Source organism: Haliaeetus albicilla, chromosome Z, assembly GCF_947461875.1.
Source record: "Haliaeetus albicilla chromosome Z, bHalAlb1.1, whole genome shotgun sequence".
NCBI classification, from domain to species: domain Eukaryota; kingdom Metazoa; phylum Chordata; class Aves; order Accipitriformes; family Accipitridae; genus Haliaeetus; species Haliaeetus albicilla.
The window spans coordinates 17,353,947-17,378,234 of record NC_091516.1 but is presented as its reverse complement, the minus strand read 5'-3'; the positions used below and the strand labels follow the sequence as shown (position 1 = coordinate 17,378,234).

At 40.3% G+C, this 24,288-nt stretch overlaps 2 protein-coding genes across 9 annotated transcripts in view; both read left to right on the top strand.

Annotated features, from left to right (window-relative positions):
• Positions 1 to 7,070, top strand: part of RFX3 (regulatory factor X3) — a 128,770-nt gene extending 121,700 nt beyond the window's left edge. For all 3 annotated transcript variants that reach the window (XM_069776863.1, XM_069776862.1, XM_069776861.1), the window contains one exon: positions 165 to 7,070. In XM_069776863.1, the coding sequence (XP_069632964.1) occupies positions 165 to 403 (239 nt within the window). In that variant the 3' untranslated portion in view covers positions 404 to 7,070. The remainder of the gene's footprint in view (positions 1 to 164) is intronic.
• A 6,519-nt stretch (positions 7,071 to 13,589) lies between these two features.
• LOC104310426 (histone-arginine methyltransferase CARM1) overlaps positions 13,590 to 24,288 on the top strand; it is a 79,899-nt gene continuing 69,200 nt past the window's right edge. For 2 of the 6 annotated variants that reach the window (XM_069776068.1, XM_069776067.1), the window contains exon 1: positions 13,590 to 14,013. In XM_069776068.1, coding sequence (XP_069632169.1) covers positions 13,845 to 14,013 — 169 coding nt within the window. In that variant the 5' untranslated portion in view covers positions 13,590 to 13,844. The remainder of the gene's footprint in view (positions 14,014 to 24,288) is intronic. The other 4 variants (XM_069776071.1, XM_069776069.1, XM_069776070.1 and 1 more) reach the window with 3 other exon arrangements.

Genomic DNA, 24,288 nt, shown 5'->3' with positions numbered 1-24,288 from the left:
AATCATTGACTTTTTCCATTAAAATTTTATATTTTCATTTTGTGCTTTATCAGATTGCTAGTCTTCCCTGTATTTTTGTATTTCAACTATTATTTGCAAAATAAAGGCCCTTGTATTAGAATTTTTTCCCTTCATGCTAGTTTCATGGTGGTTTGTTTGTGCAGATGAGGGCAGTGAAGTAGAAAGTGAAATAGATGAAGAGCTGGATGAAAATGGAGAGCCACAAGCCAAGAGGGAGAAAACAGAGCTAAACCAGGCATTCCAGGTTGGCTGCATGCAGCCAGTGCTTGAGAGTGGAGTACAGCAGAACCTCCTGAACCCAATTCATAATGAGCACATTGTTTCAACTACCCAGACTATCCGACAATGCAGTGCTACTGGAAATACATATACTGCGGTCTAATATGAAATCTTGCCCAGTGACACACACCCCATTACATTAGCCCTTTGGGTTTAATCTGAAAAAAAAATAAAGAGAATAAGTCTGAAGGTCGACTGTTGTCAAATTTTAGCTGTGCTGAACATTATTTTATTGGAGTTGTTAAATGGAATGGGTGTATGTATTTTGCCAGATCTGTTTAAATAAAAAAAGAGATTTTTTGTAAACAGAATCGTTTTACATTGGCCGCTCAATATGAAGAGTTTTCGTAGTATCAAATGCAAGGAAGATTTTTGCAAAGCTTAATGTTAATGTTTTTGTCGTCTTATAATAATTTAAATTTTTTCATAGTTTTTTAAAAATATTTTAATGTTAATTATTAGTTACGATGATTATTTCATATAGATAAGTTTTTAATTAGATGCACTTCTGTGAAATATCAAAAGAACTATTTTCTTTGATTTACACTGGAGGCATACTTATTTGACAGCAGATGTATCAAATTTGTTATAAAAGGTGCTTTTCATTGGACAACAAGAAGACACTATTTTGATAAAATTGTGAGCATTCAGGGGGAATTTTTGTAATAATGCTGGAGGGTTGGGAAGATCTCATAGTTTCTTTCTGTGAGCAAGAAGCAAGTTTAAATGACAGAATTTTAACAGAATGTGGTAATATGTACGTCATAAACGTACCTAATTATCTGACCATCATGTAAACAATGCAAGCTTCCTTTAAAATCAACAGTTCCAGATATTATTTGCATACCAGTTCCTCTGTTTTGAAGACTACTGATTCTATATGTGGGGCCACTCAACAGGTGCTTTTGGCTGTTGAGTGGTAATGTAGTTATTAGAAACTGAAGCTAAAAAAGAAGTGACTTTATTATTATTATTATTATTATTATTATTATTATTATTATTATTATTAATTTTAAGTGTATGTGCTACTTATGCTGAACTGGACATACAGGAAAACATTCCATTTGGATGACTTTCTTCTATTCCAGGTCTTTTCCTACTAGTGGTTCAATCTGCTGCTCTTAGAAAAGATGATTTATAGAATGCAAGGAATGTAGCAACCTGCATCATTTTCCTTTCAAAAATATTTCCTTGTTGTTAAAGTGGATTTAAATTTTTACAAAAATTAGATAAGGCAGTGTAACTGGCACACCTCACTTGTACTTATTCCCAATTGTGTAGAATTTGAATAGGTGGCTAGATGGACCATTGCCATTTAAGAATGTACATCAGGGATCATTGTACCTCGGCTATTACATGGTGCCTTAAACAGAACTGAAGCTAAGACTTAGTACTTTTTGTTATTCTTAACTCTTAAATTAATTCAACAAGGTGTGCCTGTCATTTTCAAATTCCCTAAGAATTAAGGACAGGTTACATAGCCTTCAAAAGAATAAAAGGATTTTTTTATTATTAAATGATTTTAATATCCCTCTTAGAATGACAATAAACCTATTTTTTCTGATTTCTAGCTGGATTTCACTTTATTACAAATAAAATTTGCTTGGGAATTTGGAAAGCAAAACTAGCTTTAATACCAACTTCAAATGTCAAAATAGATTGACCATAGTCCCAAGCATGATTATATATTTTCTAAAACCTTGCCTACTTTTAATTTTAAAAATTAAAAAGAAATAAATGAGCAGGTACATAATGCAGTGCATGTTTTCAATTTCTATATTTTGTGGGGTATCAGCCAGATATTACATTTTAATCGTTAAAGAATGACAGTTTATAGAGACCATATTAATTGACATTAAACAACTCAAATTTTTCTTCTTAAACATTTCATTATGCAGACACATGAATTTGCTACACTAAAATTCTGGAAATAAATAAGCCAAAAAGTGAAGGAGAGCACAAAAATATCAACTTTACAGAAAAGACTGTGTAAGAAAATTAGGAATTATTTTATTTTGGTTTATCTAGTGTGTCTGAAAATGACTGTAAAGTCATATATACCAAATGGGAGAAGAGCATGTAAAATGAACAGCGTATTTATAGCAAACAAGTTTTTTGCTAGAGTTTACATACGCTCCAAATACAGCTGCACATCAACTAAAATGTCCTAACATTATTGGTGTACAAAATTAAATTCTAATTCCTTTGCAGAATTGGGAGGTGAACCCATCCTGCTCATTCTATGTAGTCATAATTCCTACTAATGTCAGTAGATGGCTTTTGCCTCAGTAAAAAGTGGAAGTGAGGTTTATATTCATTATTTCTACACTCATAAATGCACTGAATCTCATTATAGATTTTGTTCTCACATATATCGCTCAGTGTGTCCTGATTTTCCCTTGGAAATCAGCACATCTGTACCCTTCACCAAAAATGCTAAAACTAAGCTGTGATAAATATTTACTCCCCTTCATTGTGCATTATAAGATGTTTACAAGTAAAATAAAGCGAAATAATTCAACTTTTTTTTCATTTTCAGCTTTTTTTAATACTGTAGTACTTGTTTCAATTTTTGTGTTGATGGACCTATAATGTTTTCTTATTATTGTCCTTTCTTGGTTTAATGTTGGATTTGTTGTTGCTGAGAAAAGAGTATGATTGTAATAGGTAAATCTAGATTGCTAAAAAAGGTGGGACCTGAGTATCTTTCATTATTTAGCTCTCCATTCCACTCAGTTGTTCAGTGTTCACAAAGTGCAAAACAAAACTGAACAAAAATCTGAATACAAAAATGGAATGTATTTCATAGCTTCTAAAAACAATGAGTTATCAAAACAAATTGGAACTATCCCGGGTTCAGAAAACTGAATGGAGTCTGTATTCCTATGCTTAAATTCTAAAGGTTTTACCAGAGTTTTTTAGAACTATGTTACTGTAAGCTGCGTTATATACTTACAGATTTAGGGGGTCTTCTGTTTTATTTTTACATTTACTAAAATTTTAATCAAACACTTAGATAAAACATTTTGCACACTCTTGCTATTTAATAGTTGGAGTTTAGTAATCATTAAACTACAGAGATACGAATACCTCAGTCCATATTCTGTAATGTGTAGCATGCGGTTGCATTGCCATACCAGCTCTGAAGTCTATTGTTAGTGCTCTGGAGAGGTGTAGCATGTATCCACAGGGTAGACATTATGAGAGTTGACATGGTTTATGTGTTTTATCTAATCTTGACATGGAATCCAAAATAATTATTTTAGAGGCATTTCCCTCATTAGCACAAATGGCACAGTGAACAGTGTTGGGGAATGGGTATTGTTGAACTACCTTTTCAAAACACAGGGCCCAATTTTCAAAAGTTTTATATTTATTAAAATTTGTTGGTACATTTTCATCTTTCTCATGCTAAATCAGTTTTAAAGCTTTTTTTTTCCCTGTTTTCAATTATTTCCGTGTTTTCCTCTTGTACTGCAGCATGCTCTAGGCACCGTCTTTTAAAAAAGTTCCATAAAAATTTGGAAAACAGATTTTAAATAATTTACCTATAAAATGATGATTTACAGCATTACTGCCTTTAGTTCAAAAATAAGAAAACAGATAATGTTCTGTCATTCAGGAATGTATAGGTCTATATAAAAATATAATTTAAAGTGAGGTATTTTTAAATACCAGGAACACTTCTTTTGTTCACCTTGTTTTCTGTAGGACAAATGATCTGCTATCTTTGTCATTCTCGCTAACTGACATCTGCACTGTTTAGAAAAAAATTTTATATTAGCAATGCACTGCTATCCAATTTAATGCAGAATGTTTTTACAAAATTAAAACAACCATTGATAGCCATAAAAGTGCTGATGAAAAATAGATTTATTAGTAATATAACTATACAACAATAATTTTTTGGTTTAAAACATTCATTTGAGAGAGCAGTATGAATTTCTGAAAATTGGGCCCTTGTCTCTAACAGGACATCCTTTTTGTATATGGTTTAAAATAAATCAATAAATGGAATTATAGTATCTCTGCTAATTTGTTTGGTGATTTGAGACAAACAAATAATAAAAACTGGAATAGAAGCATAAACACAGTGCTTAGTTCTAGTATTAGAAAATTAATTTGATATAATGCCTTGCATTAACCCTTTGAGCATTGTAAGTAACATGATGGGAACAAAGCTTTTTAGATAATTTAATTAGTCCATTGAGCATATACTTTGAAATAGCTGATAGTGTTGTAGAATTTTTTAAAATTATGTTTAAAGTAAATACTTGCATACTATACAGGAATGGTTTTGTTATAGGAGGCTCAATAGATGTAGGCAATATATGCACTGCCATTGACATATACTGTCTAATAGAAAACAGTAGTTCAGCTCCCTTGTTTTCATAATTGCATAAATATATAAAGAAAATCAAACATGTTTCTACATATATGAAGTTGTCTACTTTAAGATGCCTTTAGAAGATAAAGGCTTAGAAAATGTATTCAGACTATTCTGAAAATCTCCTGAGGTAGGTTAGTATTGGAATACTCTGGTACTGTAAAAGAGAATCTTTAGGATTAAAAGAAGGCTTAATGAAGAAGAATAAATTTTGCAGAATATTTGATATGTTTGCATTGAAATTTTTGGCAGTGTTTTTGATAAACAAGAACAAAAAGTGCACACTTATGTTGATATTCCTTTAAAAACTCAGTCACTGCAATAATGACTAGCTAAAAGATGAAGTTATTTTATACATCTTCATCTACAGGGGTACGGTTTGGGTGGCCCTTATTGAATGTCAGAATTTTAAAAGCAACCTAGAAATTGCACAAGCCTTTTGCCATTTTAAAGAGCCCCTTTGTTCTTATGAATACTGCTTACAAAAGCAAGGGAGCAAGTGTAGTAGCAAGTAGAGATTCTTTGAACTTACAGATAGAAATGCCACCTTACTAAGTGAGAGTACAATACATTTTCTACTGGTTTCTTGCAATATCAATCAGTCAGCAAACGCTAAGTGCAGCTGTACTTATTTAAGTCTAGCTGAGGGCAAAAAAAAAAGGGGTCTCAAGTTATTTAACGGAATTATGTCAGTAGTATAGTGCAAGTAAGTTGTAAACATTTTTAGTCAGTTAATTCATGCATAATTAACATAAATGCAATACTCAAAGGGTTTTAATTTAACAACTTTTTTTATTCATAATTTACTGTAAATGCTTCTGAGTTTGCATGCCTTGATCATTGCTGCTAGTGATTTTATGTGCCAGTAGACCTGAGTTTGATTTACCAGTTTAACTAAGAAATAGTAAAAGCCACTTACAAAGTGACTGCCTAGTGTTTGTTTGAAGTAAAATATGCCTTAGTTTGAAAGTGATCATTTTAACTCTTGTTTTATTCTGATTTTTGTTTCTTTTCCTGTTGAAAAATTAAATTAGCATTTTGAGATTGGAAGCCCTGAGTAGTTAATTATTTGGTAAGAACTGTTCTTATAGATTGCTCATTAAGGCTGAAATTCACTGTAAAAAGAAGGCCCGGAACAAGCCTATGAGCATCAAATGAGCCTCACTTAAATCTAAATCAGGAAAATGTTCTTTATATGTTCTTAAGCACTTTCTTGATTATGGTGCAAACATGTTAGAGGAGTTTTCAGTTCTGGATGAATTTTACTCTTAAATAATAAATGTCTCTGTGAGAGGAATTTAGGCTTCGGAGGAACAACCTCGCATGGATTGGTATTTACCAGGAACTCAGTTCAATTGTTTTTGACTCACTGATACCAGCAAGAGATTTTTACGCAAAGAATACTTAAAGGGTTCCCCAAATAAAGTTTCCTTCAATACAATGTTAAAGTGATTGCCTTGTGTTTAAACATGAAATATCCATCTTAAAGTAACCCAATTAAGCAATTTAAAATATGCTAGGAAAATATCACTTTGTACCAAAGCAAGTTGCCCATTTCCACTCATCTTCACTGAAAATTTGGATTTACAGTTAATAATCAATGAGGCTGTTAAACTTTGAGTGCCTTTCAAAAACTTGGAAAATTGTGCCTGAGGTGGTAAACTTTAATTAGGTTAATTCTAGAGCTACCAATCAGTAATTTTGTCATCACTCAGGGCCTTCTTACCTTCTAGGAAACTTCTTTTGTTGCATTTATTTTATACTGTATTTTTTTTAAGTGCCATCATTTAAATTTCACTTAGTAAGTGGCAGATTACATTATTCAGTCCCACAGCACAGAAACATCATAACACTAGGACATATTCAAACTTTTATTTTCCAGTTGACTGAATATATTATGTAAATGAGGTAAGCAACTTTTTGTAGATTGTATGTGTGAGATAATGTAATGTTCTTTTCCAGTTTTTGGACTACAGTTGAATATACTTTTTAATTATTTAAAGAAGACATCTTTACAGAATAACGTGATGGTTTTTTTGTATAATGTATTTGATTTTGTAAATACGTATTTCCTGATGTGATTTTGTGAGAAATGCTAAATCTTTTAGTATATCATGTCCTCTCAAAACTGGCAGGAGCTAAATAATAGTTTGTGGGCAATTTGTATTGTGTACTGTACAATAACTGGGGAACTTTTATAATTATAAAAATATATATTAACTTTTAGTGTGTTGTTTAAAAAAATGACTGGAACATACTAAAGACAGTAGGATTTTTCTGAATATTTCAGACTTGAACTCAGGCTAGCTTTCTTGTGTTTTTCAAAACAAAATTGTGTCTTGTCTTTTAAAATCAATAAATTTGTTTTCTTGTTAAAAACATACCTGAATTGCTTCAGTTTTTATATAGCCAGATATTTTGGATTCTGGTACTATTGATTTTAAGAGAAAAAATATTTCAACTTATGCCTTTTAAATAAGACTGCAATTTTTTATTTAGCGGCAACAGAACCAAGTAACGACTGTGTCTCAGACTGCAAAAGAAGGTAGTATTTTGAAGTATCAATTCAACTAAGTAGCTGTCACATTCCCAGTAAATACAGACAGTAATATACTTATTAATTTCAAAATGAACAATAATATCCCATTACAGATTTAGCTAGTTAACAGATGTCAGTGAAGGGGCATGCAGATTTTGGCCTCCAGGAATTAGCGTTGTCAATTCATTACCAGCAGAACCTACTTCTGCAAGTTCTGCTCTAAATATTCTGCAGTGTGCTAATGCATTGGATGTTTTGGCAGTTTCACAAAACATAGACAAAGGCCTAATCTTATCGGATCATATATCTTATGGGTCTGTAGTATGTGTTGCAGGCACTGTTTCATATAAAGAAATGCAGAATGTTATTTTAAACAGGGAGGAGCCACTGAGTAATAGATGCTAGAACATCAAAATGACTATTGGATACCAAGATTAAAACGGGTATTTCACACAAAATAGTGGTAAAGATAGAGAAGCTGCATCCTAAAGCTTATTCTTGGGAAGTTCAGCTGTACATTACGGTCCAGTCATTGCCTTGCCTTTAATTTCAAATAAAGACCAAAAGCTTAGTAGACTAGAACGCTGGTTCCTGCAATGCATCCTATCAAACAAGACTATAAATTTTCTACACTAGTGACCAGCCACACCTGTGTTTACAGAATACTCCTAATTGGTTTGCTAATCAAGACTAAGACTTCATTTCCTAGCTGGTGTCTTGCTGAGACTGAATAGGTCTTGCTCCAGCACACGCACAAAAAAACAGTCTGTAGAGGGACATCTCCCTCTAGAGGGATCTCACGCCAACTAACAGTTGATAGAGCCAACAGGCCACATTACTCCTTTTCCACTGACAGTGTTATGAGGAAGACCCCGCAGAATTCAGCCTCTGCTGCTGTTGATACTAATTAAAGTGGTTTAATCAGTTAACCAATGGAAATTTAGTTCAGCATCCCGAAACACTACAATCGAGACTTCAAACCATGAAGCATAGCTGAAGTGCAGGAGAAATTCAGAAATACTGTGTACTGCAAGAAAACACCAGTGTAAGAAGGGTTATAAGTGAAGCTTATTTTTATTACTTCTGTAAGGTCATTTTCTGCATGATATTAATGATATCAAATAAGTAAGATACATTCTATATCGAGTTATTTTAAGTGCATTTAATTTGACTTACCTAAAGCATTCATTTCAATTGTGTAAAATGTCATACAGCCTGAAGCAATCCAATGTGCATCAGTTGTTTAGTTCCATGTCAAGGTCTATGCCAAAAGCCATCTGAAGTACAAGCCAGTTATTTTCCCACAAAGGCATCTGACCAAGGCAAGGAAGAAACCCTGATCCATTTTTAGCACTGTTAACAGTATGCTAAATTTTTTATTCTGACTTGATTCTGCTGATCTCATTCCAAATTTTGCTAAATCCCATTGTATGTGTTCTTCCCCAATACCTGAATTAACCTAACCAGTAGGACTTTATTCAAAAAACAGAACAACCCCTCCTTTACCACAATGTGTTGCTGATGACAGTTTATTCAAAGGAACTTTATAGCAGAACTGTTATAGTAAGAATCACTCTGCATATAGACATTTTCCACTGGCACACTGAGCACACAAAAGCTGCTGCTTTCATTATCAGAGTTTAGGCAGACATAGCAGGTCAGCATTTACTTAGTAACTAGTAGTTAATAAATCAGACATACTTTCAGAGACCTAGCTGGAAATGGTATAAAAAAAATTGCTGTCTCAAGCTGTTCTCTCTTTGCTGCTGGATGTTGCCTTTCCCCACAATGGAGCCACACTAATAGATGGTGTCCTGGCACAGTTCTGATTTAGCCACCTTTGCTTAAACTGCTGCTAAAAGTGGTCTGTACTAATGTCTCTGCTGCTGGAGACATTTGTTGGTTAGGAAGTTCTGACAACTTGCTGAAAGCACCAGAGTGTTCAGATTCTTTATCTTCTTTCATGAAGTATTACTGGCACAAGCATATTTACAATACTTGAGTTGTTAAAGCACAGTTTAAGAGAGCTACTGGTAGTATTATTGTGAACAGCCATATCTACAGTATGCTCTTTAGAAGAAGGGTTCATGAACTGGTCCTTTGTGGAAGCTGTAATTTGAGGTTGTATTGTCTTCCACCACTATTGAAAGACTGCAGAAACAGCTGAAGAAGCTGCTATAACAACACATTAATTGAAGTTTGGGTCACAAAGAATTGTGTAGTTGCAACACAGGCATTGAATTTACTGGTCCATGTGAGTGACAAGGTGACTTTTGCTCAGAACGGTAGCAATCACTTTGTCCTTTTATTTCCCTGGTTTTCAACAGTTTCTGATGCCTAAGAAAAGTTTAGACTCTCCTTCCTCCAGTTTCACCCAAGAAAGCCAAACAGCCAAAATCAAAAGGTACAGTAAGTAACATAGCAAGGAAATGGGACAGCCCTAGCCTGGAAAGCCCACTTTCACCAACAAAGGGAGGCTTGGAGCTAAAGCAGTATGGCATGCTCCTCAGGTGATTGATGGATCTTTTCACCAGCTTCAGGGTCACAGAAGAAGGACTTCTATCTGGGATCCACCAGTGACCAGCATGATATCAAAGTCATTTCAGATTGATAGCATGACATAGCAAGTAGGAAAGCTGTCACTTTGATGTTGCTTAACTGTTGGGAGTAATGCTCCCATCTAACTCAAGGATCTCAGCTCTGCGTGGAAGAGACGTCCCCAAGCACTGCTTGTTTCAGAGCTCAGAGAGAGCTGCCTGATGCTTTCTCTCACATTTGTTAGGTGCAGCTGTCTCCTTGCTATAGGATCAAGGCAGACTTCTCTGAAAGGACTTTGAGAGCGTGTGAGTATTATGGTCACAGATGTGACACACAATAGCTTTTGCAACCATACTTATCCTCAAAGCTTTAAAAGGTGTATTTTTTTCCACAGGAAGGAAATGCTGCATAGTTTTGAAGTTACTTTGGCTGTATGTGTGAAATACAAAACCATTTTATCCACAGATATGCCTAATCATCACCACATAAAAGACAGCATTCCCTTCCTTTGGACTTCTGGTAGAGGGTCCATTTTGTGGGTCTTTGGAAAACATGATCCTTCTATCTCCATCCAGTTATTTTGGCAAATCCAAATCAAATTCATGTTTCTACTACACCAACTGCATTAGAGGTAGACAAGAGAATGTCTTGTTGTAGCATGTTTCTGCTGAAAAAACTGCCAAAATATCTAACTATGCTGAATAATGTACCACAGTTCAGCTTTTTTATCCTTTTCCTAGAAAAGGGAATTTAATTGATTTAAAATTCCTGCAAGTTTGGGTGGACTTTTTTAAAAAAATAAAAAAAGTGGTCAAGTAGCTAATCCATTATAGACAAAGCTTGTCACGATGTCTGGAAGAGAAGGAACTTTTCTCATTTAACACCACCAGATCCTATATACCTTTAAACACACTAAGCAGGATCGTAACTGTAGTTGCTCTTTAAAAGCAATGGGGCTCTGCAGACACAGCAGCCCAACTGGAAAAGACTGTGAAATTCAAACCTAGTTCTGTGTTACAGGACTTGTCACATTCCAACGTGGGTTTTGTAATCGACAATTTATGTAGCTTGCAAATGGACAGGGTATGCCTGCAGAATGAATGCTGGTTATCTGTTCTACCCTTCAATGTCAAAGAAGAGGCATAACAATAGTATTTAATAGAATATATTGTTGCACCACTAGATGTAAATTTGATTCAGATTTCTAAGTATAAAATACTTGGCTTTAGCAAGAGATACTGAAACTTAGTGCTTATACTATTAGTGAAGAACTAGTTGGTAGCATTAATTTCATAGCTACTGATACTGCTGCCTTTGCTGATAGCCAATGAAAGACAAAACTGGATTAAAAATTGTTTTCCTATTACTTCCACAGATCAATTTTGAAACAAAAATGGTGCATTCTACACAATAAAGCATTCACAGTGAGGTAGCAGTTTCAGGTGAGCAACATCTTGAATAGTGTTTCCAGTCAATTTTTGGTGGAATTCATTATATGAAGGATATAGTAGTACATGGTTTGAGCAATAAGCCTTGAAGTTATTTCCTCAGATTCTTTAATAATACTGTGGTTTAAAGAGATTGATGGAAATCTGGATGGAAAATGATCAGGAAATACAGAAGCAGAACATAACTTAGAGAGTTGGTTGAAAGTTTGTTCATTGCTGATTCATGTAACAATTCAAGATGTGCATTAAAGGCTAAAAGGCATAGTCAAAATTTCCTGTCTTCTGTAGTCCCAGCTCACCCTAGCTGTTATCACTCAAACTTTTAGGAATACAGGTAGGGTTTTTTTCAGATACATTGTCCTCTTGTTGGACTTGATAATTAAAATTACTTTATGCCCTCAGAAAATACATTTGCCCTGAATATGTTTGGCAAAGGGCTGTAACGCAGAATTATGTCAGACCTCTTTCACCCATGCTCATCCCCCTGCCAAATGCACATATATTTGGTTCAGGAAGCAACCTTGCTACATCACACTCACTATTGCAGCCAAAAACTACTGTACTGGAGCCACAGCCATGTAGCTGTTCAATGATTTAGTGGTGGCGCCTGAAGCTGAAAAGGAAGCAAGGCTGCAAGTTGAAACCAAGGTGGTAGAAGCAGCAGTGACTATTGCCCAAAGTGGACAGGCCTCTTCGGTGGGACACTATTCACCCCTTATGGGTGTGAGAAGTAGTAATGCTGTTGAGGACTAGGTGATTAGTGACACACCTCTACTGAAGTGAGGTGGTCATCCCATACAGATACTGGTATAAAAAAGATACTCTTCTGTCTCCTTTTATGTGTGAAAAAAATTTACGCCTCCAAACTACCCTTGTCACCTTTTTCACAGCATTGTGAAAAACAGCAACATCCTGCCTGTTGCTCCATTTTATTACTGGTGTGTCATGAGGCTCTCTCATCTAGGAGAGGCATATCTATCTGCATGACACTTTCCTGCTTATCCCCTGTGCTTCTACAACTCTTAGTCTGGCATTGGCCCTATATTTCAGCTACCTGTAAATATTTTCTTCTAGGCTCAACAAATGCAGTCTTTCCTTACTTGTATTTATTCAACCTTTCACTGCAATGATGAATCTGACAGCCCAGAAATCCTCATTCTTTGGCCTACTTAGTTAAGTGGCTGTGGAGTTGGCTTTGGGTATATGCAATCCAGGTGAGGGCCAAAGCACTTACTGTGTGCCGTAAGCTATGCACAAACACTTGATGGCATGTGCAGACTGCCTTATTCCTCCTTCATACAGGGGTAAATAACATCAAATTCCTTCATAGAAGAATCAAGAGGTGATACCTCATTTTTGTGCTCAGAAAGGGTAATTAAATCCGGACAGAGAACTGCGCTACTGGAGGACAGAATTGTGTTGTCTTTGTAGACAAACCATCCCAGTCATTAGTGCAAACCCAGGTTCAGCAACACACATGCCACTTCAGTACATTTTGTGGCTTAAGTGGCTCAGAGGAACACGTCTCTGTGTAGCTGGGAGGTCACCTCTTTGCACAACAAGACAGTCCTTTTGACACAGTTGAGGTGGGTACATGCGCTTCCTTTCCAGCCAGCCAGGATAGCCCAGCTCACCACCTGGGCCCAGAGAACATTACTGACGTACATATTACAATAACATCTGGAAACTCAATAAGCTGAGGCCCTTTTAAACTTTACACAGTCCTTTTAAACTCAGAGCACTTCTCAAATATTCATTAATTTACCTTCACAGCATCGCTTTGACACAGAGGCATACACACTAAAGTACCCAGTGGGATTTTTTTTTTTTTTCCTTTTAGCGGCGCGGGGGGGGCGGGGCAGCAGGGCAGCACACGACAAAAAAATGGCAAAGCAAGCCCAACAAAACCAACCAACCAACAAACAAACCCCCAAAACGAACCACCAGGGAAAACTTTTATGGCAAAACAGCGGCACCTACTGCTTAATGTTACAGTTGCACCCTTACGTTGTTCGAAAGTAAAGCAGAGGGGGAAACGCCGGGGAGGGAAAGGCCAGATTGCCAGCAGTTTAGCGAACCTTCTCCTTCAATCCCTGCTACCGACTTCCAGCCCCAGGGCCAGCGCGAGTCCTGCCCGCGCGCGGCCCTTCCTCACCCGCTGCCTCAGGGACGCGGGGTCCCCGCCAGCCCGAGCCTCCCTCAGCGGGGGCCGCCGCCCGCCCGAGCCGCCGCCGCCGCCGCCGGAGGAGGAAAGGGCGGCGGCGGCGGCGGGAGGGTGTGACGACCTCCCCTTCAGACGCGGGGCAGCGCGACGGGAACGCCGGAGGGCGCCTGTGCGCGCCCGGCGGCGCGGCTGCGGCCGGCAGGTGCCGCTGCCCCGGCCCGCCGGCGCCGGTTAACGTGCTCGGGCGCGGTTAAGTGGCTGAGGAGCTTCAAGGCGGGCGGGAGGCAGGCTGGCTGGCTGCGGTGCAGATGCCTCGGGAAGCGCCTGAGCCGTGGAAGTGGTCTGTCGGCGAAGCCTCCTGGGCGGGTCTCCCTCCGCGGCAGCCGCCTTCCCGCGGGCTGGCAGGAGGCAGGCGGGAGCGGCTCTTCGGGCGGCAGCCGCTGTTGGCGGCGGGGGGCGGCGGGGATCATGGCCGCTCCGTCTCCGCGCGCTCAGCAGCTGCTGCGGTGCAGCGTGAAGCTGCTCTTCGCCAGGGAGGAGCTGCCGGCAGGGCTGCAGCTCGCCAGCCCTAGCCAGGAAGCCCTGCAGCTGGAGGTGCTGCCCGGAGCGGAGGACGCGGACGTGACCGTGACAGACGGTAAGGACCGAGCCGCGCCGCTGCCGCTGCCGGCCGCCCCCCCCCCGTCCCCTCGGCTTCCTCCTGGCGGGGGGACGCCGACTTCGCCGCTGCGGCCGGCCTCCGCTTTCCCCCTCCGCCGGGAAGCGGCTGGCCCTGGAGGAGGCCGGGCGCTCCTCGTTGACGGCTCGGGAGGGAAGAGGCCCCGCGGCCCGCCGGGCTGTCGGCGCCGAAGGTAACCCCGGCGCGGTGCAGGGGGCTGCCGCCGCCTTCCCTCGGCGCCCTCGCGGCCAGGTGCCGGTAGCGGCCGGGCGGCGCGTCCCGAGCGGTTGGCGGCCGTTAACGGCCGGGGTGCGGCGCGGCCGCTGTGCGGGCGGGGGGCGACGGGGCCGCGTCTCTGCCGGTGTGGGTCGGCGGGGGACTCGGCACCTGCCCCGGTGGCCGCCGGGCTCGCCAGCGGCAGCCCCGGCCCCGTCGGGCTGGCTCCGTTCGGTTCGTGGAGCAGGTGGCCGTTCCAGGGGCTTTCCTCGGGCTTGCCGGGCTCTGGGGTGGGCTTGGGAAGGAAACAGTAATAAACTCGTGGTGAGGAGCCAGCTGGTAACTCCAGATGAGTGTCACGCAGGCAGCTAGCGGGAACCGGTCTCCCCTGCAGGGCCCTGCGAAGCGCTGCCCCGTGTACAGCTTTCCCTGCTGCTGCTATAAGCTTGTCAGTGGCAAACGGCCTCTCGGCCATAAGGAGTTGCTTTACTGGGGAAGGGTACGAACTGGCATGTCAGGGTCGTTCTTCCTCTCTGTTCTTCAGCGTTGTTGAGTTTGTAACTTCAGCCAGGGATGGTCAGAAGAGGTCTTTCCCCCGTGTCTGAAGGACAAGGTCTTGGTTTCTTCCTACGGAGCCAAATGGAAGAGACAAAATAACAGAACTGGAAAGGGAAGGAGGTAAAGAAGCTACTCGGTACTTGTATGAACAGAACTATGGTCTGCTGCTGCTGCTGCCAGCTGGGCGGCGGCGCTGAGAGGGCAGTGGAGTGCAGCAGTGTCTCGGGGTGCGCTGTGCTGCTGGGGAAATCCAAACCGGTCCAGAAGGGCAACGCTTAGCCCTGAAGTAATTCTTTCTGGCTCTGCTACTTGTACGTAGGCTGCCTTAAGATGCACAGGTGATGTCTGCATGCACATGCTTCACTGACTTTCTCGAAAGCAATCATTCTTTCGGATTTGTGTCTTTACAGGGTAGTAGCAGAGCTGACATTTTAGAATAAAACAAACTTCTTGAATCTGGGTGGCGGGAAGACCGGGGAAGAAACTGAAATTGCTCTATGTATAGAAGGTAATTAGAAATGCTCTCGGTGAGCTGGGTGAATATGAGACCAATCCTGAGCAAGTCTAGACACACAATACCTGTTGTGGCTTTGATTTTTCAAAGCATTGTCAGTAACTTCTGAAAGGATTGCTGGAATAGATGGATTATAGTCATGTTTGGTTTTTGGTCAGCAGTGCGAATAAATCGGTTCATATGCCAGTTGGTACTGGATATTTGCTTGTGCTATCAGTTATTTAACATGTCATTTAAGGAAACACAAGTGACAAAAGCTGACCACTAATCACAGTTGAGACATGCTTCTGTCTTGCATTGTATTAATTTGAAGACTGGTCTGTAGTTACTCAGTCTTTCATTTCATACATGCTCGTTCTTGCATGCATATGAGTGAAAGACCTGCTGGAAGCAGAGTGAAATTCAAAGTTAGCAGTTGTTTGGATTTTTTTATTGAAAGGGCTCACACGGGACACAACTGAAAACTTTTAAGATAGAGAGGGGAGATCTCTCTCTCTCCCCCTCCCCCCCCCAATATATATTTATGCCCAACAACACTGGAGTGTAGTTTACTAAAGACTTATCAAATAAGTTTTGGATGAGAGTGCATCAGTGTATTGTTCTTGCTAAGAAAGGGGAACTTTGCAAACCTGTTTTGAGGTGCGAGCTGTCTTCTTTCATCTTTTTCCTTTCATATGAAGATGTTCAAGCTGTGCCCTGTCAGACCCTATGTGTAACACAGGTCTTTTTGGTGGTATCTGAGAGTTCAGTAACTTGATGCTGGAATACTTTGTGTATTAGGTGAGAGAAAAAGTCTGCAAACAGCTAGATGACATACCCTATTATTACTACTGCCAATGTAGTGTGTTCTTCTAGCATTAATATCTGCTCATAGAATGATCTTACTATTATTTATGTTGTCTCACCTAGGATGGATAACTGTTGTGAAAAGAAAAACTGTTTTCTTACAAATCTTGAATAGAATTGATCATACTGTGGTGCCTATTGTTGTTAGTGGTAAGATACAGGTTATTTAAGCAAGAAAAGAAATTGGCATAATTTGAAATGTATCTTTTTTTTTTCTCCATACTTCATATTGAAGTGATGAAAATTACTTTCTTTTCAGACTTTCTGCCTGAATGTGTCTCACAAAGCTACATATTGATATGTTTGGAGAAAATAATTTGGTTGTAGTTATTGTGATTATTTAAACACATCTTGAAGGGGGGTTGCTGTTTCTTTTCTGATTATTAAAAAAGCCCAAAACCACACCAAAACAAAAAACCCAGTTCTAGTTTAGGATGCCATCTACTTTCTTCACTGCTAAGGGAATATTTTCCAGGAAATATTTTTGTGGAGAACAAAGCATGCACTTTTTATGTGTGTTTTAAAGTGATAAAATACCCCTGGTCAAACTGTCTGGTCAAAAATTACTCTGACTGCAGATCTGTGATTAGACTGTCCATCAGGACTGCATTCTTACCCCTGTTACAGCATTCAGTTTATCTGTAGTTTTTATACTTCGCCTGTCACTGCTGCATTTGTCTGAACCTGTTCTATTATTGTCTGTAATGTAATAATGTGGTGTGGTTTAACCCCAGCCAGCAACTGAGTACCAAGCAGCCGCTCACTTACTCTCACCCCACCCAGTGGGATGGGGGAGAGAATTGGAAGGAAGGAGGTAAAACTCGTGGGTTGAGATAAGAACAGTTCAACAGGACAGAAAGGAAGAAACTAATAATGATAATAACAACAATAAAATGACAATAATAATAATAAAAGAATCGGAATGTACAAAACCAGTGATGCACAATGCAATTGCTCACCACTCACCAACCGATGCCCAATTAGTTCCTGAGCAGTGATCTACCCCGCAGGCTGACTCCCCCCAGTTTATATACTGGACATGACGTCACATGGTATGGAATACCCCTTTGGCCAGTTTGGGTCAGCTGCCCTGGCTGTGTCCCCTCCCAGCTTCTTGTGCCCCTCCAACCTTCTTGCTGGCTGGGCATGAGAAGCTGAAAAATGCTTGGCTTAGTATAAACACTACTTAGCAACAACTGAAAACATCAGTGTGCTATCAACATTATTCTCATATTAAATCCAAACCCATAACACTATACCAGCTACTAGAAAGAAAATTAACTCTATCCCAGCCAAAACCAGGACATAATGGTGACTGAGTATAGAGCTAAGTAAGAATGTAGACTACATTGCATAGCATAGTGTATAGTATATAGTATCTTGCTGGTACTCAGAATGATTTTTAAAGGCAAACGTGTGAGCAGTGGTTCTGCTGTGGTTGATTGGCTGCTGGAGTTTGCATGCCTTACTGGCAGTGTCAGTACGAATTTCACCAGCTCGAGCCTTAACATTTCCCTTTCATGTGGATGCATGTGGGGGCAATACAGTGTCTAAAGTCAAGGGATATCAATACAACCACTCTGTTGCCCAGAAAGGAGCCTGAAGCAGTAGAATTTCTCCATAAGTGGAACAACTGGTTATGATCCTAAGAGATCCAGAAACTGATAAATAAGTACAGGATGTTAAAACAAGGAAGAATGAAGGATTATGCTTTATCAGGCAATGGATCCATTTCAGCTGTGGGACAGGATAAAGCAAGAATCTCCACAGTGCAGTATTAATATATGTGGAGTGGGAAGAAACACTGTACTTTCTAAAGTACAGGTGCCAAAGGCAGCAGGTGGGTATACTTCTGAGTGCTGTGTAGTGGGGCCAGGGCTGAGCTGGAGCTACAACCATTTGAGAGAAGTGTCCATCAGGGGAGACGGTGGTTTCTGGTGAGCTGTGAATCCAAGGAGAGCTGGAGACTGATGCCTCTTGTGGAGCAAAGGTGTTGTCAATAAGATAGATGATCACCTGGTCCTACTGATTTTCTGTGACAGTTCTTCACCACTGATTTGGAAATGAAAATGTAGTCTGCAAAACTACTCTTGAAAGGTAGCCTGCTGCTGCTGAGAGAACTCTGACCTTGTGTCAGAATATTTTTGAGGGTGCTGAACAGAAGAAGAAATCCTGTTGACTGACATAGTGCATTGCTTTGGGAGGATAGGATATTAAAAAAGTAATTCATACCTGGTTTATGGAATGATCATAACAGAATTGCAAAAGTTCTGGTATAAATAGTGAGAACTTCTGGGAAGAAAGTAGAAAATCGATATCCAGGAAGTGTTCCCAGGAGACCAAGAGAAAATCCAGGGCTGCAACCTGCTTGGATCAAAGGAAGCTTAAGAGCAGATGGCCGAGTGTCATAAGATGCTAATGTAGCAGTGTGGTGGCTTCTCCAAGGCTGGGAGACCCTTTGGATTCCCTTTCCTGTGATAATTGGTATGTAAACAGGTGGTGATCTTAAACTGAGGCCAGTGAAGTTCTAACTGAAGGCTTCAAAATTTGGCAATGTCTGGAGGTTTCACCTAGCCACAGCAGCTCTACTTTAATTCTTTTTTATTCTTGTTTAGTTGCCCTGAAAGACTATTAGCTACTGTTTCTCCGAAGTACTTTTCCCCCCCAGTACTTCATCTGACAGCTCTTTGGACTATTAAAAGAAGCTTCCTTGAATACTTTAAAAAATATACTATAAAATCCTTAGAATCTTGTTGATTTTGGTTCCTTCTGTTGATCTATTCCTGTACTTTTTTGTCCCTTACAAGTGTGAAGGATATAAACATAGACAGGATTTAAGCTTCCAAAGGACAAAACACATCCAATGCTCCCTTACCTGATAGAAGTAGATAACATTGTGCTCAGTCATGGTGCTTGTAATATGAAACAAGGTTTAGAGCTACTGAAGCTGAGAACAGGAACCTGGCAGCTAGCAGCTGCAGCATCCATGTATTTCTGCATTACAGTGCAAGTTCTGTAGAAGCATGTATTATACCAGCTCTTCACTCATTAATTTGCTTTGCCTGAGGTTACTAGGAAAAACAAAATCCCTGATATCCTTTTAGGAAATTGTTATTGGCTATACCTCTGTCGTGGTTTAACCCCAGCCAGCAACTAAGCACCACGCAGCCGCTCGCTCACTCCCCCCGCATCCAGTGGGATGGGGGAGAAAATCAGGAGAAGAAGTAAAACTCCTGGGTTGAGATAAGAACGATTTAATAGAACAGAAAAGAAGAAACTAATAATGATAATGATAACACTAATAAAATGACAACAGTAGTAATAAAAGGATTGAAATGTACAAATGATGCGCAGGGCAATTGCTCACCACCCGGTGACCGACACCCAGCCAGTCCCTGAGCGGCGAATCCCTGCCCCCACTTCCCAGTTCCTAAACTAGATGGGACGTCCCATGGTATGGAATACACTGTTGGCCAGTTTGGGTCAGGTGCCCTGGCTGGGCATGAGAAGCTGAAAAATCCTTGACTGTAGTCTAAACACTACTGAGCAACAACTGAAAACATCAGTGTTATCAACATTCTTTGCATACTGAACTCAAAACATAGCACTGTACCAGCTACTAGGAAGACAGTTAACTATATCCCAGCTGAAACCAGGACAACCTCATAGTTTGGAGTGAGTGAGGGAGAGAGAGAGGGGTATTTTTTTCCTGATTCAGTGGATACTTTGACAAAATTCAACAGCAACCTAGCAAATGTGTAATTTTTTGCTCTAGTTATATGCAGAATAAACTCAGTGATACCCAAGTAGGCTGTTTTGCAAACTGTCTTGTTATTCAGAAGACCTGGAGAGGAGCTAGATGTAACTGGAAGAGTAGTGCTTTTTTTTGTTTTGAAAAATGAGCAAACAGTCTTTCTTGAAATACTGATTTTTCTTTCCCCCTCACTCCCTTACCTTCCATGTTCCAGTATCTGCAGTAAGCTTGTTAGTTGTAAATGACAGACATAAAAATTGTGAGGCTGGCATATTATTTTCTCTCTATCTGTTTACAGTTGAAAATAGACTTCCTAACCTTAGAAATTTGTGTTTTGTTCTTTAAATGTGTTGGGTGAAGTGGGGGAAAAAAAGAAGAAAAACTTGGGCATTACACATACAGGAAAGACTACTGGGTAAATGCTGTCCTTTTAGATTGTTTTCACTTAGGCTTTTTTTTTTTTTCATTACTGTTTAATTATTGCTGTTCAGAAAGTATGAGCTTCTACAGATGGCCATGAATTTTGAAAGAATTAGTACAATAAGTGAAAGCCCCAAGGAATGTCTGTTGTATTTTACCACATTTTTACATTACTTATATTTGTTTAAGATCCTTCACATCTACCTTGAGTTGCCTCTCTGAGTTCTAACGTTTGAACTCTAGGAGAAATGATACCCAATTTTTGACTAAGTTATTAATAATGTTACATTTTTTTGTTTGTTTCAAGTTGTCACCTACTCTTCAGGAGGTGTAGTTCTGTGCCCCCAGAAGCAGATGGAAAATTCATATTGACTTCAAATGTGCTGATCATGTCCCAGCTGTGGCAGAAGACAAACTGCAGACAAGTTGGATGGGCAGTAGGGAGTATTGACTCTCACAGGATATGATAGTTGTAGAGAAGCCCTGCTGCCTTTTGTCTTAGTAAGTACTGGTGTTATAGGCCATATATTTAGCTTTTTAAAATTGCATAAAAAGGAAAGTATGCAGCAGTGTTGGACTCAAGAAGAATGTGTTCTATTTGTGCTCCAGAACAAGGGTGCTAATTAAAACTTAGAGCTTGGAAAATTCATCATTGCTAGTCCAGTTCCACCAACTTGGTGGTAACAAAACATTCATGGTAGTGAGCTTCAGACACTGTTGAACTGGACTGGATATGAACCATTAACCACAAGAAATAAACTCCACATTCTTTTACTTGGCCCTTGCTTAGTTCCCCCCCATGCAGTACCTTGCGGTTGAATATGTTGCATAATTTTTTTCCTATCCCATACTGAGACCAGTTTTAAATCCTAAAATATTAGGGGGTTAAGAAAGTAAGATAAATCACTTACTAGCTGAAATTCAAAAGTATTGGATTTGGATATGGTGGAAAATATTAACTGTATGAATGCTTATGTTCTAATACTGTACATTCACATGCATTGCACAGATAGTACTAGCATCAGCAGCCTTCTTGTGCTGGTAGAGGGCGATCACTGCCTATAGTTCTAAACAGCAGAACTAATGTCTTTCACCATTTCCTTTTCCGTTGTGAAAAATGTTCATTTTCCTAGTGGGGAAAATCAGTTGCTAGAGGAAATTTGAGCAGACAACATAGGTAATATTTTATACATATAATTCATGTAACCTGTGACATGCACGTCACATGGAGGCTTTTAGTTGTCCTTTCCCGCTTCTTGCTACATCTTTAGGGCAGCACGAAGGATTTCAGGGGGGAATAAACAAAGCACTTAAAATTTCTTTTTTTTTATTTTATTCTGAGGGGGAGTTGCAGGTTAGACAATTCTTGAGCAGAATAGTTTGTCTTAAGGAATGTGGTTGAAGGCGGTATGATTAGAAACAGTGATCCTGAAACTTTCTGTTAACTGTTTCATATCATACTACTAAGTATTCCAGTGGTTAGCTGAGTAGATAAATTCTTAAACTTGTGTTTCACAAGGGTCTTTTTTTATTATATCTCAAGTGCTAGCTTTTTTTCTTCCATGCAGAACTTTTACAATATGTAAGGAATTTGCTAATCAGTCATGGCCCTTTTTTTATGCTGGAAAAGCAAGCAAGTAAAGCAAGTAGTGCAAGTTTTGCAGTAGGAGCATGCCTCACCTTTATTGTTTAGTAATTAGCATTCATTTTTTTATTTGTATCAATGTAGATATGTAAATATATATACACACATACGCATGTTTTTGTAGGTAGATAGATTAGTATATATAGAGAGAAAATAAATTAAATACTGAATCGGGAAGTTCAATAACTAGCCTGCAAGAGACTACAGTGTATACTGGATAGCTTGGTTTGTTTGTGGTGATGGTGGTTTAGGGTTTTGTTGGTTGGTTGGTTTTGCTTCTGCTTTCTTGTATCCTATCTAACTTTCCTTGTGCTTTTATATTATACCATCACGCTGCATGTACTGTGTAACAAATATGGTGCTCTGGCTCTGGATACAAGTATGGGATTTGAGACCTGCATTAAGTTCTGTGTTCTCCCATAAAGTGTCTGCATCAACAATACAACTAATCCTTCTGTAAAATATGGTGATACCATTTCTTGACCGATCAGCCATATGGTAAAGCTAACTGTTTTAAAGTTGTGAGGTGCTTGGAAACTGTGAAGAGACCATCTATGGATGGATTGAAGTAGTTTTATAGTGGCTGGTACTGGAAGCATTGAAGCTGTGTTTATGGTAAATAGTGTTACCTATAATGCCTTATGCTGAGAAGCCACTGTACATTCAACCACTCCAACATCTGCTGGGAAGGTAGCACAGCGAGCTGTAGGCAATCCAGGAGACTCCTGAAGTCCATTGAGGATAACTTCTCAAGCCAGGTTATAGACAGCCCTACCAGAGGGGATGTGATACTGGACCTGTTGGTCACCAGCCCAAGTGAGCTAATGGGTGATGTCAAGATTGGAGGCAGCCTGGGCTGTAGTGATCATGCACTGGTGGAGGTTGCAGTCCTGAGGCATATGGTCAGGCAAAGAGTAAAGTCAGGACCCTGAATTTTAGGAAGGCAATCTTCCAGCTGTTCAAGGAGTTAGTCAGGAGGACCCCCTGGAAAACTGCTCTCAGGGACAAGGGAGCAGAACAGAGCGGGCGGATCTTCAAGGACGTTTTCCATAGAGTGTGAGAGCTCTCGATCCCCAGGTGTAAGAAATCAAGAAAGGAAGGCAAGAGACTGGCATGAGTGAGTCAAGACCTGCTGGTCAAACCAAAGCGCAAGAAGGAAATGCACAGGCAGTGGAAGCACGGACAGGTATCCTGGGAAGAGTATAGGGATGCTGCCCAGTTGTGTAGGGATGGGGTCAGCAAGGCCAAGGTGTGGCTGGAGCTGAACTTGGCAAGGGGCACAAAGAATAATAAAAAGGGCTTCTATAGGTATGTTAGAAAAGGAACGTCAAAGAAAGTGTATTTCCTGCCACACCCCCCGCAATGATCATGACTGGCAAACTGGTAACAATGGATGAGGAGAAGGCTGAGGTACTCAACAACTTTTTTGCACCAGTCTTCACTGGCAACCTCGCTTCCCATGCCTCTTGAGTGGATGGACCTCAAGACAGGGACTGGGGGAGCAAAGTCCCTCCCACTGTAAGAGAAGGTTAGGTTTGAGACCAACTGAGGAACCTGAACATACATAAGCCTATGGGGCCTGACAAGATGCATCCCAGAGTCCTGAGGGAATTCACTGATGTAGCTGCCAAGCCACTCTTCATCACATCCGAAAAGTCATGGCAGTCAGGTGAAGTTGCCGGTGACTGGAAAAAGGCAAACATTGTACGCATTTTTAAAAAGGGTGGAAAGGAGGACCCTGGGACCTACCAACCTGTCAGCCTCACCTCTGTGCTTGGTAAGATCATGGAACAGATCCTCCTAGAAGCTATGCTAAGGCACATGGAAGACAAGGAGGTGATTCGAGACAGCCAGCATGGCTTCACCAAGGGCAAGCCTTGCCTGACCAACCTAGTGGCCTTCTAGGATGGAGTAACTACATCAGTGGACAAGGGAAGAGCTACTGGTGTCGTCTCTCTGGACTTCTGTAAGGCCTTTGACACGGTCCCCCACAACATCCTTCTCCCTAACCTGGAGAGATACGGATTTGATGGATGGACTGTTTGATGGATGAGGAATGGGCTAGGTGGTCTCATACAGAGAGTAGTGGTCAATGGCTCAATGTCCAGGTGGAAATCAGTGACAAGTGGTGTCCCTCAGGGGTCCGTATTGGGACCAGTAATGTTTAATGTCTTCATCAGTGACATAGACAGGGAGATCAAGTGCACCCTCAGCAAGTTCACAGACAACACCAAGCTGAGTGGTGTGGCTGACGTGCCTGAAGGACCAGATGCCACCCAGAGGGACCCAGACAAGCTCGAG